This window comes from Dromiciops gliroides, chromosome 1 (genome assembly GCF_019393635.1).
Source record: "Dromiciops gliroides isolate mDroGli1 chromosome 1, mDroGli1.pri, whole genome shotgun sequence".
In the NCBI taxonomy this organism is placed as follows: domain Eukaryota; kingdom Metazoa; phylum Chordata; class Mammalia; order Microbiotheria; family Microbiotheriidae; genus Dromiciops; species Dromiciops gliroides.
Genome location: NC_057861.1, coordinates 489603776 through 489617818, shown reverse-complemented (window position 1 = coordinate 489617818; position 14043 = coordinate 489603776). Strand labels below are relative to the sequence as shown.

Sequence of the window (14043 nt, the reverse complement as noted above, 5' to 3'; positions counted from 1 at the left end):
TCATCAGCATTTCTTTTTTTGTTGGTGTGTGTGTGTGTGTGTGTGTGTGTGTTTTGTATTTTAGGGGCAATGAGGGTTAAGTGACTTGTCCAGAGTTACACAGCTAGTAAGTGTCAAGTGTCTGAGACCAGATTTGAACTCAGGTCCTCCTGAATCCAGGGTCAGTGTTTTATCCACTGTGCCACCTAGCTGCCCCCAGTCATCAATCATCAGCATTTCTATATATATCACCAACAAAGTCCAGCAGCAACAGATAGAAAGAGAATTTCCATTTAAAATAACTGTAGACAATATAGAATATTTGGGAGTCTTCCTGCCAAGACAATCCAGGAACTATATGAACACACCTATAAAACACTTTTTACACAATTAAAGTCAGGTTTAAACAACTGGAAAAATATTAATTGCTCATGGGTGGTCCAAGCCAATATAATAAAAATGACAATGACCTAAATTAATCTATTTATTCAGTGTAATGTCAATCAAACTATCAAAAAAATTTTTATGGATCTAGAAAAAGTAACAACAAAATTTAACTGGAAGAACAAAAGCTCAAAGATATCTATGGAATCAATAAAAATGCAAAAGAAGGTGGTCTAGCTATATAGATCTCAAACTGTATTATAGAGTGATAATTATCAACACAATGTGGCATTGGCTAAGAAATAGGGTGGTGGATCAGTGGACTTGAATGGGTATGAATTACACTATAGTAAATGGTCATAGTAATCTAGTATATGCTAAGCCCAAAGATCCAAGCTTTTGGAACAAAAACTCATTATTTGACAAAAACTGCTGGGAAAACTGGGAAACAATATGGCAGAAACTAGTATATACCAACATCTCACTTCCATATACCAAGATAAGATCAAAATGGGTACAAATTTACACATAGAGAATGATACCATAAGCAAATTAAGAAAGCTTAGAATCATTTATTTGGCACAAAAGAATTATTTAAATTATGAGGTTGAGGATGGGGGAAAGGGAGAATTTTGAGCAACTTACTTATCTGGAAAAGTGGTGTGGCAATGGTGAGAGAGAGAGAGAGAGAGAGAGAGAGAGAGAGAGAGAGAGAGGAGAAAAGGAGTGAACAATTTAAGTGTAAAATAATTAGCTCAAATCCTTTTAGTGGGCAGGAATTAGGCATGTTAATCCCTGGAACTAAAGGCAAATTATATTCCAGTGGTTTCTTAAGAGTTCCCCAAGAAGCTAAATATATGCTAATGAGACCTAAACCCCAGGGCTAAACCCACTGCATCCATTACAGTAAATTTTGCAAATATATCATCGCAATTAAAAAAAATCAGATGAGGACATGCATATGCAGAGAAGTTGATTTGGGGCACGCAGCTAGACAATGTTGATCTGGGACAAAATTCCAGATCTGACTCCAAAATTCAGTACTTTTACCAATGTGGTCCACCCAACTCTGCTCTTTTCTCTTTCACTGACAACAACAACAACAACAACAACAACAACCAGCAGCAGCAGCAAACACTTATGCATTTTCATTACAGGAAGCAATTCCTCCATGAATCCAGGACCAACAATTACATGTTATGGAAAATTTATGCATCAAAATGAATTTTTTAATGAGGTCGTGGAAATAGTATCTCTGTATAGATCTCTTTGCTATAATGGAAGTTTTCGGTCTTAATCAACAATAGTGAATGTAATGGACTCGAGAGAAAGGGCTATACAAAATCCCATGCTCAATGGTTACTGGGGTGACATGTATTTTTAAATGTTGTGGGTTGGTGTCAGGTTGGGGGGGGCTGTTAGAAATAGCCATTTCCTGTTTCACTGCACTACATTTCAGCTAGAACCAGGGTTGGGCTTTTTTTAATATGAGAGTGTCAGCACAATCTCAGCCCCCAGAGACAATTTTTTTGAGTAGCAAGGGAAGCAGGTGTTTACTGAATGGAGCATTTGAGTGCTTCCAGTACCTCACAGAACTCTGCATGTGGAAGAGTTACACATTTGCCTGGGGACAGGTTGGTGTTCGTCTCTTGGATGCTGCCTGTGTCCTTGGGTTGTAAATGTTAGTTGGGCTTTATGAACCTGGCTTCTGTACTGATGTATTCTTAGCCTTTGTGTCCCTGAGCTGTGTGGTAATTCCTGTTAGGGACCTAGGTATTCATACAATCAGACCCACAAACACTACTGTTTTGGATACTTGTCCAAAGACCAAAGGCCTAATAAATTCATATCAATCCATGAGAAAACATTTATTTAGCATTAAATTGCAAGCTACTTGAGAAGAGAGACTGTTTCTATTTGTATATTGTATACCTAATGCTAGTGCATGGCACTTAGTAGCTACTTCATAAATGTTTACTGATTGACTGACTGATTTGTCAGGGCCTATACTAGGTCCTGGGAGATACAAAAACATAAAATGAAATCTTTACCCTATGAGTTTTTGTCTTTCGTTCTTGAAGAGGACCACGGCATTGGAGCGATGTGGATTTAAGTGAGGGCTATATCAGGACGACTGGAGATAGCCCTGGATGTTTAAGGCAATTGGGGTTAAGTGATTTGTCCAGGATCACACAGTCAGTGTCTAAGGTCATATTTGAACTCAGGTCCTCCCAATTTCAGGGCCAGTGTTCTATCTACTTTGCCACCTAACTACCCCTAACCAGAAGCTTACATTCTAAGAGGAAGACAAATTGGCACTTCTACCAGTTTCCTCTAATCCTGTCCTGAGGGTAAATTCTTACTTTCATTTGGTCTTTTTTTTTGTTTTTAAGATCTCCAAATTTTATTGGTTTTGATACATTCTCCAGGTTCTCCCCCCACCCCACCCCCCCAACACAGAATAAGACTGATGGGGGTAAGACTCAATCGGCATTTGGTCTTTTAACATGCAAAGTAACTACTAAAGGCTTAGGTACTTTACTGTGATTAAATCATACCAGAAAAGGTTTCACCCTCACACCACACAGCTTCCACTATATGGGGAAAGGAGGGAAGGCAGAAGGATAAAGGGGCTGCACCCTGGTTCAAGGACTCAGTGGAAGCCAGGGATAGAGAAGGGAGCGTGGGAGGAGAAGCCCATGGGTGTGAGGCCAGCCTCGTGGGAGCCTGGTCAGAACCTAGAGGAAGAAGTGGGGTGGGGTGGGGGTGGGGCAGAATACGGACTCAGAAACAGACAGAAGATAGATGAAAGGAGGAAGCTGGCAACAGAGGCAGTATTCCAGTAGGATGAAGGGAAGACAGACAATCAAGGCCCATGGAGGGGACAAGGGTATCCTCTCTGCCAGCTGTAGGTCTCAGGCCTAACCCCCTGATCCTACTGTGGAGGTGTCTCTGTATGTCACTTGGAGGGTTGTTGTTAGTTTTTTCTTTTTCTTTTTTTGGGGGTGGGGTCAGGGGAGTTAGTGAGGGTGGAAAGCTGGGAGGTATGGAGAGGAAGAGCAGGAGCAGGGAAAAGAGAACACAGTACTGACAGTCAAGTTAACATAGTTGTTTTTTTGGAATGCCATTTCTTCCAGAATTCTTTATGTTAAATCAAATTTGCATAATGTGAAATTATATATGGCAAGAATTGTCTTTTTATATTATATTATCTCAGTTAAATGTAAACTCTGAGGATAGGGAAGGGTTCTTTCTGTCTTTGTATTCCTACTGCCAAGAAGAGTGTTTCACATATTTTGGATAAGTTTTTATTGATATCTTTTTTTTTTTGGTGAGGCAATTGGGGTTAAGTGACTTGCCCAGGGTCACACAGCTAGTAAGTGTTAAGTGTCTGAGGCCAAATTTGAACTCAGGTCCTTCTGAATCCAGGGCCGGTGCTCTAGATATATTTTTTGGGTTTTTTTGTACCAAATTTGTTTTATTCTTTACACTTCCTCATTCATCTCGATTCAGTCATTAGTGCTGCTTCCTTCCGAAGGAGCATCCTTCTGTAAGTCTTGCCTTTCCTCCTGTAGGCTGACAAAGTACAGTGGAGCATCCAACACAGAGAACCACCATTTGTGCATGGCTGAAGACAGTGGTGATTTTATAGCAGCCCGGGCATTTTACATCTATGAAATACGAGTTCAGACTCTGCACTAGATGCTTCTTGTGTTTCCGCTTCTCCTCCTTGGGAGAGGGGTGCAGGAGATCTTTTGCGAGAGGCATGTTGGCACGGGGAGATCTTCACTGCCGGAAAAGTAGATATCTTTTTTAATGAGAATTTATCCTAGTCTCCTTCCCTACTACCAGAGAGCCATTTCATATAATACATCATTTTTTTTTAAGGGAAAAAAAGAGGAAGAGACAAATCCATCAGCAGAACTAATTACTACAGGGGGCAGCTAGGTGGCACAGTGGATAAAGCACTAGCCTTGGATTCAGGAGGAACTGAGTTCAAATCTGACCTCAGACACTTGACACTTACTAGCTGTGTGACCCTGGGCAAGTCACTTAACCCCCATTGCCCCACAACCCCCCCCCAAAAAAAAAACCTAATTGCTACATCAAAAAAGTCTGAAAATATATCACAACTGTGGTACTTCCCACCTCTGCAAAGGAGTGAGGTGGAGGGTGTAATGTATCACAACTGTGGTACTTCCCACCTCTGCAAAGGAGTGAGGTGGAGGGTGTCTTGGTAACTTTGCAACATTCACTTTTCTTTTCTTTTCTTTTCTTTTTTTAGTGAGGCAATTGGGGTTAGGTGACTTGCCCAGGGTCACACAGCTAGTAAGTGTTAAGTGTCTGAGGCCGGATTTGAACTCAGGTCCTCCTGACTCCAGGGCTAGTGCTCTATCTACTGCGCCACCTAGCTGCCCCACAACATTCACTTTTGATTGTTTTGCGGTTGTTCTTTCTATTTACTTTATTTTTAGTCATGGTGTATATTGTTTCATTGTCTCTCATTACTCTGTATCAGATGGTGTAAATTTTTCCATGCTTCTCTATAGTTTCAGCACAGTAACATTTCATTACATGTTTGTCCCACAATTGGTTTAGCTATGCCTATCATGCAGAGCCTCACATATTTTGTTAATATTTTATTTTTCTAATTACATGTAAAAACAATTTTTAACATTCTTTAAAAAAATATTTTTTGAGTTCTAAAATCTCACCCTCTCACCCTTTCCTACAGCCATTAGTAAGAGGGCAAGCAATTTCATATGGGTTATATATCTGCATTCATGCAAAACATTTTCCATATTAGTCATGTTGTGAAAAAAAATACAAACAAAAAAAACAACCCAAGAAAAATAAAGTAAAATAAAGTATGCTTTGATCTGTATTCAGACTCCATCAGTTCTTTCCCTGGCAGTGGATAGCTTTTTTTTGGTCATTAGTCCTTCAGAATTGTCTCATTGTATTGCTGAGAATAGCTAAGTCATTCACAGTTGATCATTGTACAATATTGCTGTTACTGTGTACATTGTTCTGCTTACTTCACTTTGCATCATTTCATGTAAGTTTTATCAGGTTTTTCTGAGAGTATACTGCTTGTCATTTCTTACAGCACAATAGTATTCCATCACAATCATATACCACAACTTGTTCAGTCATACCCCAATTGATGGAGGTCCCTTCAGTTTTCAATTCTTTGTCACCACAAAAAAAGAAATGCTTTAAATATTTTTGTAAATTTAGGCTATTTTCGTTTTTTAAAAAATCTTTTTGGGATACAGACCTAGTAGTAGTATTTCTGGGTAAAAGGTTATGCATGGTTTTATATCCCTTTTGGGATAGTTCCAAATTGCTCTCCAGAATGGTTGAGTCAGTTCACAACTCTACCAACAATACTTGTGTCCCAATTTTCCCATATCTCCTCCAACATCTTTCATTTTCATTTTCTGTCATATTAACTAAAATAATAGATATTGGGGAGTACCTCAGAATTGTTTTAATTTGCATTTCCCTAATCAATAGTGATTTAGAACATCAGAGCATCTATATGACTATAGATAGTTTTAATGACTTCATTTTAAAACTGCTTGTTCATATACTTTGACCATTTATCAATTGGAGAATGAAGTGTATTCTTATGAAATTGACTTTGTTCTCTATATATTTGAAAAATGACATCTTTATCAGAGAAACTTGTTATAAATTTTTTCACAGTTATGATTACTATGTATTTTCCTCCATCCTACTTTTATTCTGTTTATCCTTCTCTTTCTCCTTTCTCCCTGTCCCTCCTCAAAAGTGTTTTGCTTCTGAACACTACCTCCTCCAATCTTCCCTGTCTTCTATCAGCTCCCCACCTTCCTTACCTCTTTCCCTTCCTACTTTGCTATAGGGTAGGACAGCTTTTTATACACAACTGAGGTGAGTTATTGCCTCTTTGAGCCAATTCTGAAAGTAAGGTTCAACTGCTGTCTATACTTGCCCCCCCCATCTTCACCTTCACTGAAAAAGCACTTTTGCATCTCTTTCATGTGAGATAATTTACCCCATTCTACCTCTCCTTTCCCTTCTCTCCCAGCGCATCCCTCTTTCTCACCTATTAATTTAATTTTTTCAGATATAATTCCATCATAGTCAACTAATAATGATAAGGTGTTTAGGAGTTACATGTACCATCTCCCCATATTGGAATGTAAATGGTTTGACCCTTAGGATTTCTTTTTTCTCTTTACCTTTTTATGCTTCTCCTGAGTCTTGTATTTGAAAATCAGATTTTCTATTCAGCTCTGGTCTTTTCATCAAGAATGCTTGAAAGTCCTCTATTTCATGAAATATCTATTTTTTCCCATGAAGTATTATATGCTGTTTTGCTGGGTGGGTGATTTTGGGTTGTAATTCTAGCTCCTTTCTCCTGTGAAATATCACATTCTAAGCCCTCCAGACCCTTCTTGTAGAAGCTGCTAAATCTCATGTTATCCATATTGTAGCTCCACAATATTTTAATTGTTTCTTTCTGCCTGTTTGCAGTATTTTCTCCTTGACCTAGGAATTCTTGATTTTGGCTATAATTTCTTGGGAGTTTTCATTTTGGGATCTCTTTCAGGAGGTGATTGGTGGATTCTTTCAATTTTGATTTTACCTTCTGGTTCTACAATATCAAGGTAGTTTTCCCTGATGATTTCTTGAAAGTTGATGGCTAGGGCCTTTTTTTTTTAATCACATATTTTAATACAATAATTCTTAAATTATCTCTTCTGCATGTATTTCCCAGGTCAGTTTTTCCAATGAGATAGTTTGCATTTTTTTCATTCTTTTTTTTTTTTTTTTGGTTTTTTGCAGGCAATGAGGGTTAAGTGACTTGCCCAGGGTCACACAGCTAGTAAGTGTCAAGTGTCTGAGGCCGGATTTGAACTCAGGTACTCCTGAATTCAGGGCCGGTGCTTTAACCACTGCGCCATCTAGCTGCCCCAAATAGTAATGCTTTCTTTCTTTCTTTTTTTTTTTTTAAGTGAGGCAATTGGGGTTAAGTGACTTGCCTAGGGTCACACAGCTAATAAGTGTTAAGTGTCTGAGGCCAGATTTGAACTCAGGTCCTCCTGACTCCAGGGCTGGTGCTCTATCCACTGCGCCACCTAGCTGCCCCTTTTTCATTCTTTTGATTTTGTTTTATTGTTTCTTGATGTCTCATGAAGCCATTAGGTTCTATTTTCCACATTTTATTTTTTAGATTTTTTTTTTGGCAGGGCAATGAGGGTTAAGTGATTTGCCCAGGGTCACACAGCTAGTAAGTGTCAAGGGTTTGATGCCAGATTTGAACTCAGGTCCTCCTGAATCCAGATCTGGTGCTTTATCCACTGCACCACCTAGCTGCCCCCTCAAATTTTATTTTTTAAGGAATTATTTTCTTCAGTGAGCTTTTGTACCTCCTTTTCCTTTTGACCAATTCTATTCTTTAAGGAGTTCCACTCTTCAAGGGACTTTTGTGCTGTTTTACTATTTACCAATAGGCCATTTGGCCTATTCTGTTTTTTAAGGGGTTACTTTCTTTAGTATTTCCTTGTGCCTCCTTTAGCAAGTTGTTGACTCTTTTTTCATGATTTTCTTGCATCACTGTCATTTATTTTCTCTTTTTTCTTCATCTCTTATTTGATTTTTACAATGCTTTTTGAGCTTTTCCAGGAATGTTTTCTGACCTTAAACTAATTCACATTTTTCTTTGAGGCCTTGGATGTAGCTATTTTTATTTTATTGTCTTCTGAGTTTGTGTTTCAATCTTCCCTGTCACCATAGTAACTTTCTATAGTTTGTTGTTCGCTTATTTTCCCATCCTATTTCTTGACTTTTAACTATGTTATAGTTGGGCTTCTCTTCTGGGGTGGAGAGAGCACCATCCCAGGTTTTAATTTTTTTATACAGCTATTTTTAGAGCTAGTGGAGGGGGGTAGTGGTGCTATGTGTGTGATCTCTGCTCTCCTGGCCTATGCTCTGGTCTGTGAGTGACCACAAAAACTCTTTCTTGCCTTGGAACTGTGACCAGGGTCGTTGATCCCCTGAAGCTGGGAGCTCTGGTGTGCTGGTGATCCTCCTTGCCCTGGGACTGTGACCCAGATCCACATATGGGCAATGCAACAGAGGTCTGCACCTAGTGTTAGCAAAGTAACCCCTGAAATCTCCTTTTGATTAGTTGTCTGACTCCCTTACTGTCTATGGGATGAAAGTTCCAAAAATTGCCAATTCAATTGTCCCCAAGGCCTGCAATGTGTGAGAAAATAATGGGATTTGGCAGATACTCAAAGTTCCACCTGGAGATTAATCTAAACTGATTGAATTAAGTGAGAGTGGTTGACCTTGCTGATTAGCCTACTTACAGTTAATTAGATTTGCCACCACACCTGGCTGGCAAATCTAAAAAAGAAGGGATTGTTCTCAGAAGCTAAGGACTTTGAACTCAACTTGAGACCACCTTCAAGTCCAGTGAACCAATGGATTTGGATGACACTAACCAATCAGCTTGAAGCAGTGTGTGTGAGGTCTGCCTCTGCTCTGGAACTATAAAAAGCTTCCACACGCAGTTTGTAGGAGCAGTTCTGGTTGAAGCAGGCTCCTGGTGGAGGATTTGAGGAAGAACCAGACCAGGCTGGAATTCTAGGCTAGAAAGGCCTTTTCTTAACTTTCTGAACTCCACATGTTCTCCTTTTACTAATACCTAGTATGCTTTAATAAATGATTAATGCCCAAAGACTGGTGCTAAAGCTTCTAATTTAAGGTGACCACACATTAGATTTTAAACATCACAATGGACTACATTCTGCTCTCACCCCAGTGAGACAGACCTTTCCTGCTGACCTCCTAAGTTGTCTTGGGCTGGAAAATTGTCTCACCCTGTCCTTTTGTTGGTTCTGACACTAAAGAATTTGTTTTGAGGTATTATTTTTAAATTATTTGAAGGGGAATTTAGGAGAATTCAGGCAAATCCCTGCCTTTATTCTGCCCTCTTGGCTCCACCTTCCCAGTACCTCACATATTAATGAATGAATGTTGAACTAAGTTGAGTCCTATATGTTGATCTATATGCCTACTTTTTTTTTTTTTTGAGAATGACCTAAGTATATACAATGATATGCTTGATGAAAACCTAAGAAAGGAAAAGGCAGATAATTTTCTACATCAGACTAAATTATCTCAGTCACACAGTTGATTGGGAAGTATAGAGAAAATGAGATCACATAGTGTTATGTTTGTTGGTCTGAATAAACAATCATTTATCTCAATATGACAAAATGTGTTAAATCTATCCCCTAGCCATTCATCTCTCCCACATGTATGTAATGATCATGCCAGATTCTACATTTCCTCTTTTGAGCCTTACAACAGTTCTATGAGGCAAGTATGACAGTCATAAATAGGTAGTAGTCATTAGGGTCATCCCTGGCCACCTGGGATGCATAAAGCAGTGACCCTGGAGTCAGGAGGACCTGAGTTCAAATCTGACCTCAGACACTTGCTAGCTGTGTGACTCTGGGCAAGACACTTAACCCCAATTGCCTTAAACATCCTGGGCTATCTGCATTCATCCTGATGTATATCTTGTCACCAGACCCAGATGGTTCTGGAAGGGAGAGTGAGCTTGGTGACCTTACACAGCCCTCCCTCAATTAAATCCAATTCAGTGCAAGTCATGATATCACCCTGATGTCAAGGTCCTCTTCAAGAATGAAGGACAAACAACAGCAACAACAATGCAGAACACCCAATTTAAAAAATATTCCTCCTCTCAGGTTTACCTCCAAGGCAATATTCTACATCAGCTCCTAGTCTGTCCCCACATCTAGGGACATTGGCTCAGTTTTTTCCCCTACTTCCCTCTACTCCCAGCAGCTTTCAGTCATTTTGTAGTGTAGAAACTTTGAGGTGTCCCAGACATTTCTTCTACACTAGTAGCACTCTGGGTAAGCTCCTTTCTTGCCTAGGTCTTCCTGATACACATGGCTTTTTTCTGCCATCTGTACTCGTTAAGCTCTTAACAAAAATAGGGGGCTATTTGAGAACAAAGCAATGGAGAGGACATATTAAGGCAGAGGAATATGAAGGCAATCCTTACCCTAGAAAGGGAAATTAAAGAACATTTCCACAGGGGAGAGAGCTATGTCAATAATGAGTGACAGGGACCTTATGATATTTCTTGTCTGGGTGTGGGATAGGCACAATAAGAAACCTTCTTCTCTGAATAAGTGTCATGTTGCTTGCAAGAAAGGATATGTCGAACTATGGGGAGAACGAAAAGACAATTTGGTATGGGATGACATAGAACCAGTAATGGCCTTGGGAGCAGTGAGAGATCATGGTGAGGGCAAGGGATAGGACTGGGATCATGATTCAATATTTAGAGGAAATCTCATGCCATGTTTTTGCTACATGGCTTAATTTATCTAAAAGCAAAATTTAGAAAAGGGTTTCATCAAAATCAAAATCCAAGCTAAATATATATATTTTGTGGGGCAATGACGGTTAAGTGACTTGCCCAGGGTCACACAGTAAGTGTCAAGTGTCTGAGGTCAGATTTGAACTCAGGTACTCCTGAATCCAGGGCCGGTGCTTTATCCACTGTACCACCTAGCTGCCCCCAAGCTAAATATATTAAAGTAAAATGGGTTAACACACACACACACACACACACACACACACACACACACACACACACACACACACACACACATATATATATATATAATAACAGAAATCAGAGTAATCAAATCAAAGTAAAAGAAAAGTTAGAAAAAGTTGCTACAAAATAATGTGACTTAACCCATGAGGTTTGGGAGGGGGGTGGCGGGAAGGATTGATTTTGAATAACTTATCTGGGGAAAGAGATAGGGTGAAGGAAAGGGCAATGGGGTGGGAAAGGAAAGGAAGGAATTAGCAATTTATGTATAATATTATGCTAAAAATAATTACCTCATTTAAAGCCTTAGGGCCATATAATGGCTTCTGAGGTCCATTTGGTTTCCTTTCTCTGCTGCTTTAGGAAGTTTACAAAAAGTTAGGAATACCATCACAATCACAATCAGCCACCAGCTAGGAAAATTCATGTTTAGGCAGAGGTTTGTCTCTCTGTCTTAATTTACACATATTTATTTCTTGCTAACTTCTTTTTTTTAAATTTTTTTCTTGCTAACTTCTGATCTCTTCGTGATTGAGGAAAATTTCAGGACACATTTGGGTGAGGAAGCCACAGAGTATATTACAGTGTGCATGAATAGAAAGGTCCCCAGAAGGGGAGTTGGGGAAAGGGTAGATCTTTTTTGGAACTTCCATCAGTCCTTGAGGAACTAATTGTGGCTTCAGCAGAGTTTTTTGTTCTGAGATATCCAGAGGACCAATGGCCATCCTCTGTCTCTCCCTTTTCTGCTCAGTCCTAATTTCTTTCTTTTCAATGGTTGTTTCTGTGCTTCTTTCTCTCTAGCTCAGCTCTTGATGCTCCTACTTTCTTTTCTGTTGCCACACCATTGAAATTTCTCAGGTCCTGAAATAAGTCTTCCTTTTACAGATAGGGTCTTGAGGGTATAACCCACTTCCTCACTGTAAAAGAGTAACTGTTCTGCACCAAATTGAAATGCTTTGATTGATTGATTCAAGGAGATATCTGTGCCTTATTCAGTCTTGTGAGATGTGTTTCAACTGATAAATGTATTAGATTTTAGCATCTAGACATTTACTTTGAATAGTGTTTTGATAAATTTACTCAATTGGACCTCTTCTTCCCCCCACTCCCCTCTATTAAACATAAGAATCCTTGGCAAGGTACCACACACTTTATAGCTGTGAATGACTCTTCCCAGGCAAACTTCTCACCTTTCTATTGTGTTTAGGTCCCAGGTATATTCTCCTTTCCCGATAAAGCATTTATTTATCACCTACCTACATGTGTTAATGTGTAGAGGGAGCCAAACAACTCTTTAAGGTGTTCATACATCTCATTTTGCCTCTGATATTCATCCCAACTCACCAGCTTTGCCACTACATTCTCAGCCTTTTCATCAAAGTCTTTCTTGGCTTCCCCTGGAAACTCACACACAGGGAAAAAAATATCCCACTTCTCTTTATTTCAAATTAGAACAAAGAGTAGATGCCCCTTCCTTACCCCACTTTGCCATGCCATGTCCATATCCAAGGACAGAAATACACTCAAGGGAAAGAACAGGTAGTAATCTGCTATTTCAGGTTTGATGTACACATGTCAACCCCAAACAATTCTTATCCTGCCAGAAGGCTTTGCCAGTTGCAGCCACCTCTGCTTAAGAAAGATACACCCTATTTAACTGTGCACACACTGCTGACAAGAGGTATTTCATGCATCCATTCATTCGGTGACCTGTATGATAAGCTGAGGTATTTTACTCCTTGGGAGGACAAGCACATGAAAAAAAAAAATCACTTCCTTCTTCTGAAAGAAAGAACAACAGGTTTGCCCCCTGGGCAAGAAGAGAACTGGTACACTTGTTTAACAAAAGTCTGTTGGTCTCTATCAGAAGAGGCTGGAGGTGAAAGAAGGAGCACTTATTCAAGAACAGCTGTGTCAGGTGCACTTTCCCCAGGATTAGTCATCATATCTTTGTATTGGCGTTTGAAGAATCCAAGCTGCGGGGGTGGAGAGACACAGAGTTAGTGAGAAAGAGAAGAGGATCATAGGTAATTCCCTCTTTCTCATTTTCATATCAGGAATAAATCAAGGCAGTGGGGACTAGGATGGGCAGCTCACTAGGAAAGAGAAAATTATGAAGACCCAGAGAGGTAGAAATGTGAGATGAAGCAGGAACGAAGAAAGATAGGGCGAGGATGTGGAGAAAACTTGGAAAAATAGGAAGGGAAACAGCATATAAAGAGTAAGAAAAGCAGAATGGGGAAAAAAAAGAGAGATGAGAGGTAAAAACAATGAAAAGAAAAGAAAAGAAGCTATGTAAAATGGTGGTGTGAGTAGTTGCAACTAAGTCAAGCTTTTCTATGCCAATCCAAATCTATGATAAATGTTCCAAATAAAATGTAAGAACAGCAAAGAAAAAATGAAGGAAAAGAAAGAAATAAAAATAACTTACAGGAAAACTAATAGAAAACCAAAAGAAATTAGTAAATACAAAAGCGGTACAATAACAATTAATATATAGGACAAAGAAATAAAAAAGGACTAATCTTCAGAATGAAAGAAAAAGTGATGCCCCAGATAACAACTATACTTCTAGAAGAAAGAATGAACATTCTTCAAGAACATGATTTATAATCAAAATATGAAAAATAAAGGAATCTATATGATTGAAAATAGAATTATTGAAGGAAAAATTCAAGAAGTTGAATGAGAATTGAGAAAGTAGAAAGGCCGCTGGAAAATCCCGTTGAAATGATAGACTATGATAGAATGACTCAGTAAGAATGAAAAAAAGGAAGAGACAGAGGAACAAATAACAGTCAACATTTAAAAAATTTCAAAGGTAGAAGATCTAAGATCTCCATAAACCAGAAGAAACAAAAAGTCCAAATACCATAACCTAAGAGATAATGCAAGATGATTACCAAGAATTATTGTAAATACAGGGCAGAGGGAAAATTTATAGGATTCTCAGAATGCTGTTAAAGAAGAATCTTAAATTTAACTCTCAGAACTATAGTTGTCAAGTTCTAGTGCTTTAC

General features: G+C 39.0%; 2 protein-coding genes across 2 annotated transcripts in view; both read right to left on the bottom strand.

The window, feature by feature from the left end:
* Positions 1-3879: 3879 nt before the first annotated feature.
* LOC122735072 (40S ribosomal protein S27-like) lies at positions 3880-11377 on the bottom strand. The gene is made up of 2 exons (XM_043976333.1): positions 11317-11377; positions 3880-4152 (listed from the first exon to the last, which is right to left on the bottom strand). Exon 2 carries the CDS (start codon positions 4129-4131, stop codon positions 3880-3882), a length of 252 nt encoding a protein of 83 aa, XP_043832268.1. The 5' UTR covers positions 4132-4152; positions 11317-11377.
* A 1077-nt stretch (positions 11378-12454) lies between these two features.
* Positions 12455-14043, bottom strand: part of LOC122736537 (integrin alpha-M-like) — a 63334-nt gene continuing 61745 nt past the window's right edge. Inside the window, exon 30 of the mRNA XM_043978839.1 lies at positions 12455-12999. Coding sequence (XP_043834774.1) covers positions 12919-12999 — 81 coding nt within the window. The 3' untranslated portion in view covers positions 12455-12918. The remainder of the gene's footprint in view (positions 13000-14043) is intronic.

What these genes read in the sequence shown, in the direction of transcription:
- LOC122735072 (XM_043976333.1), bottom strand. Translation starts at nt 4,131, where the DNA reads ATGCCTCTCGCAAAAGATCTCCTGCACCCCTCTCCCAAGGAGGAGAAG.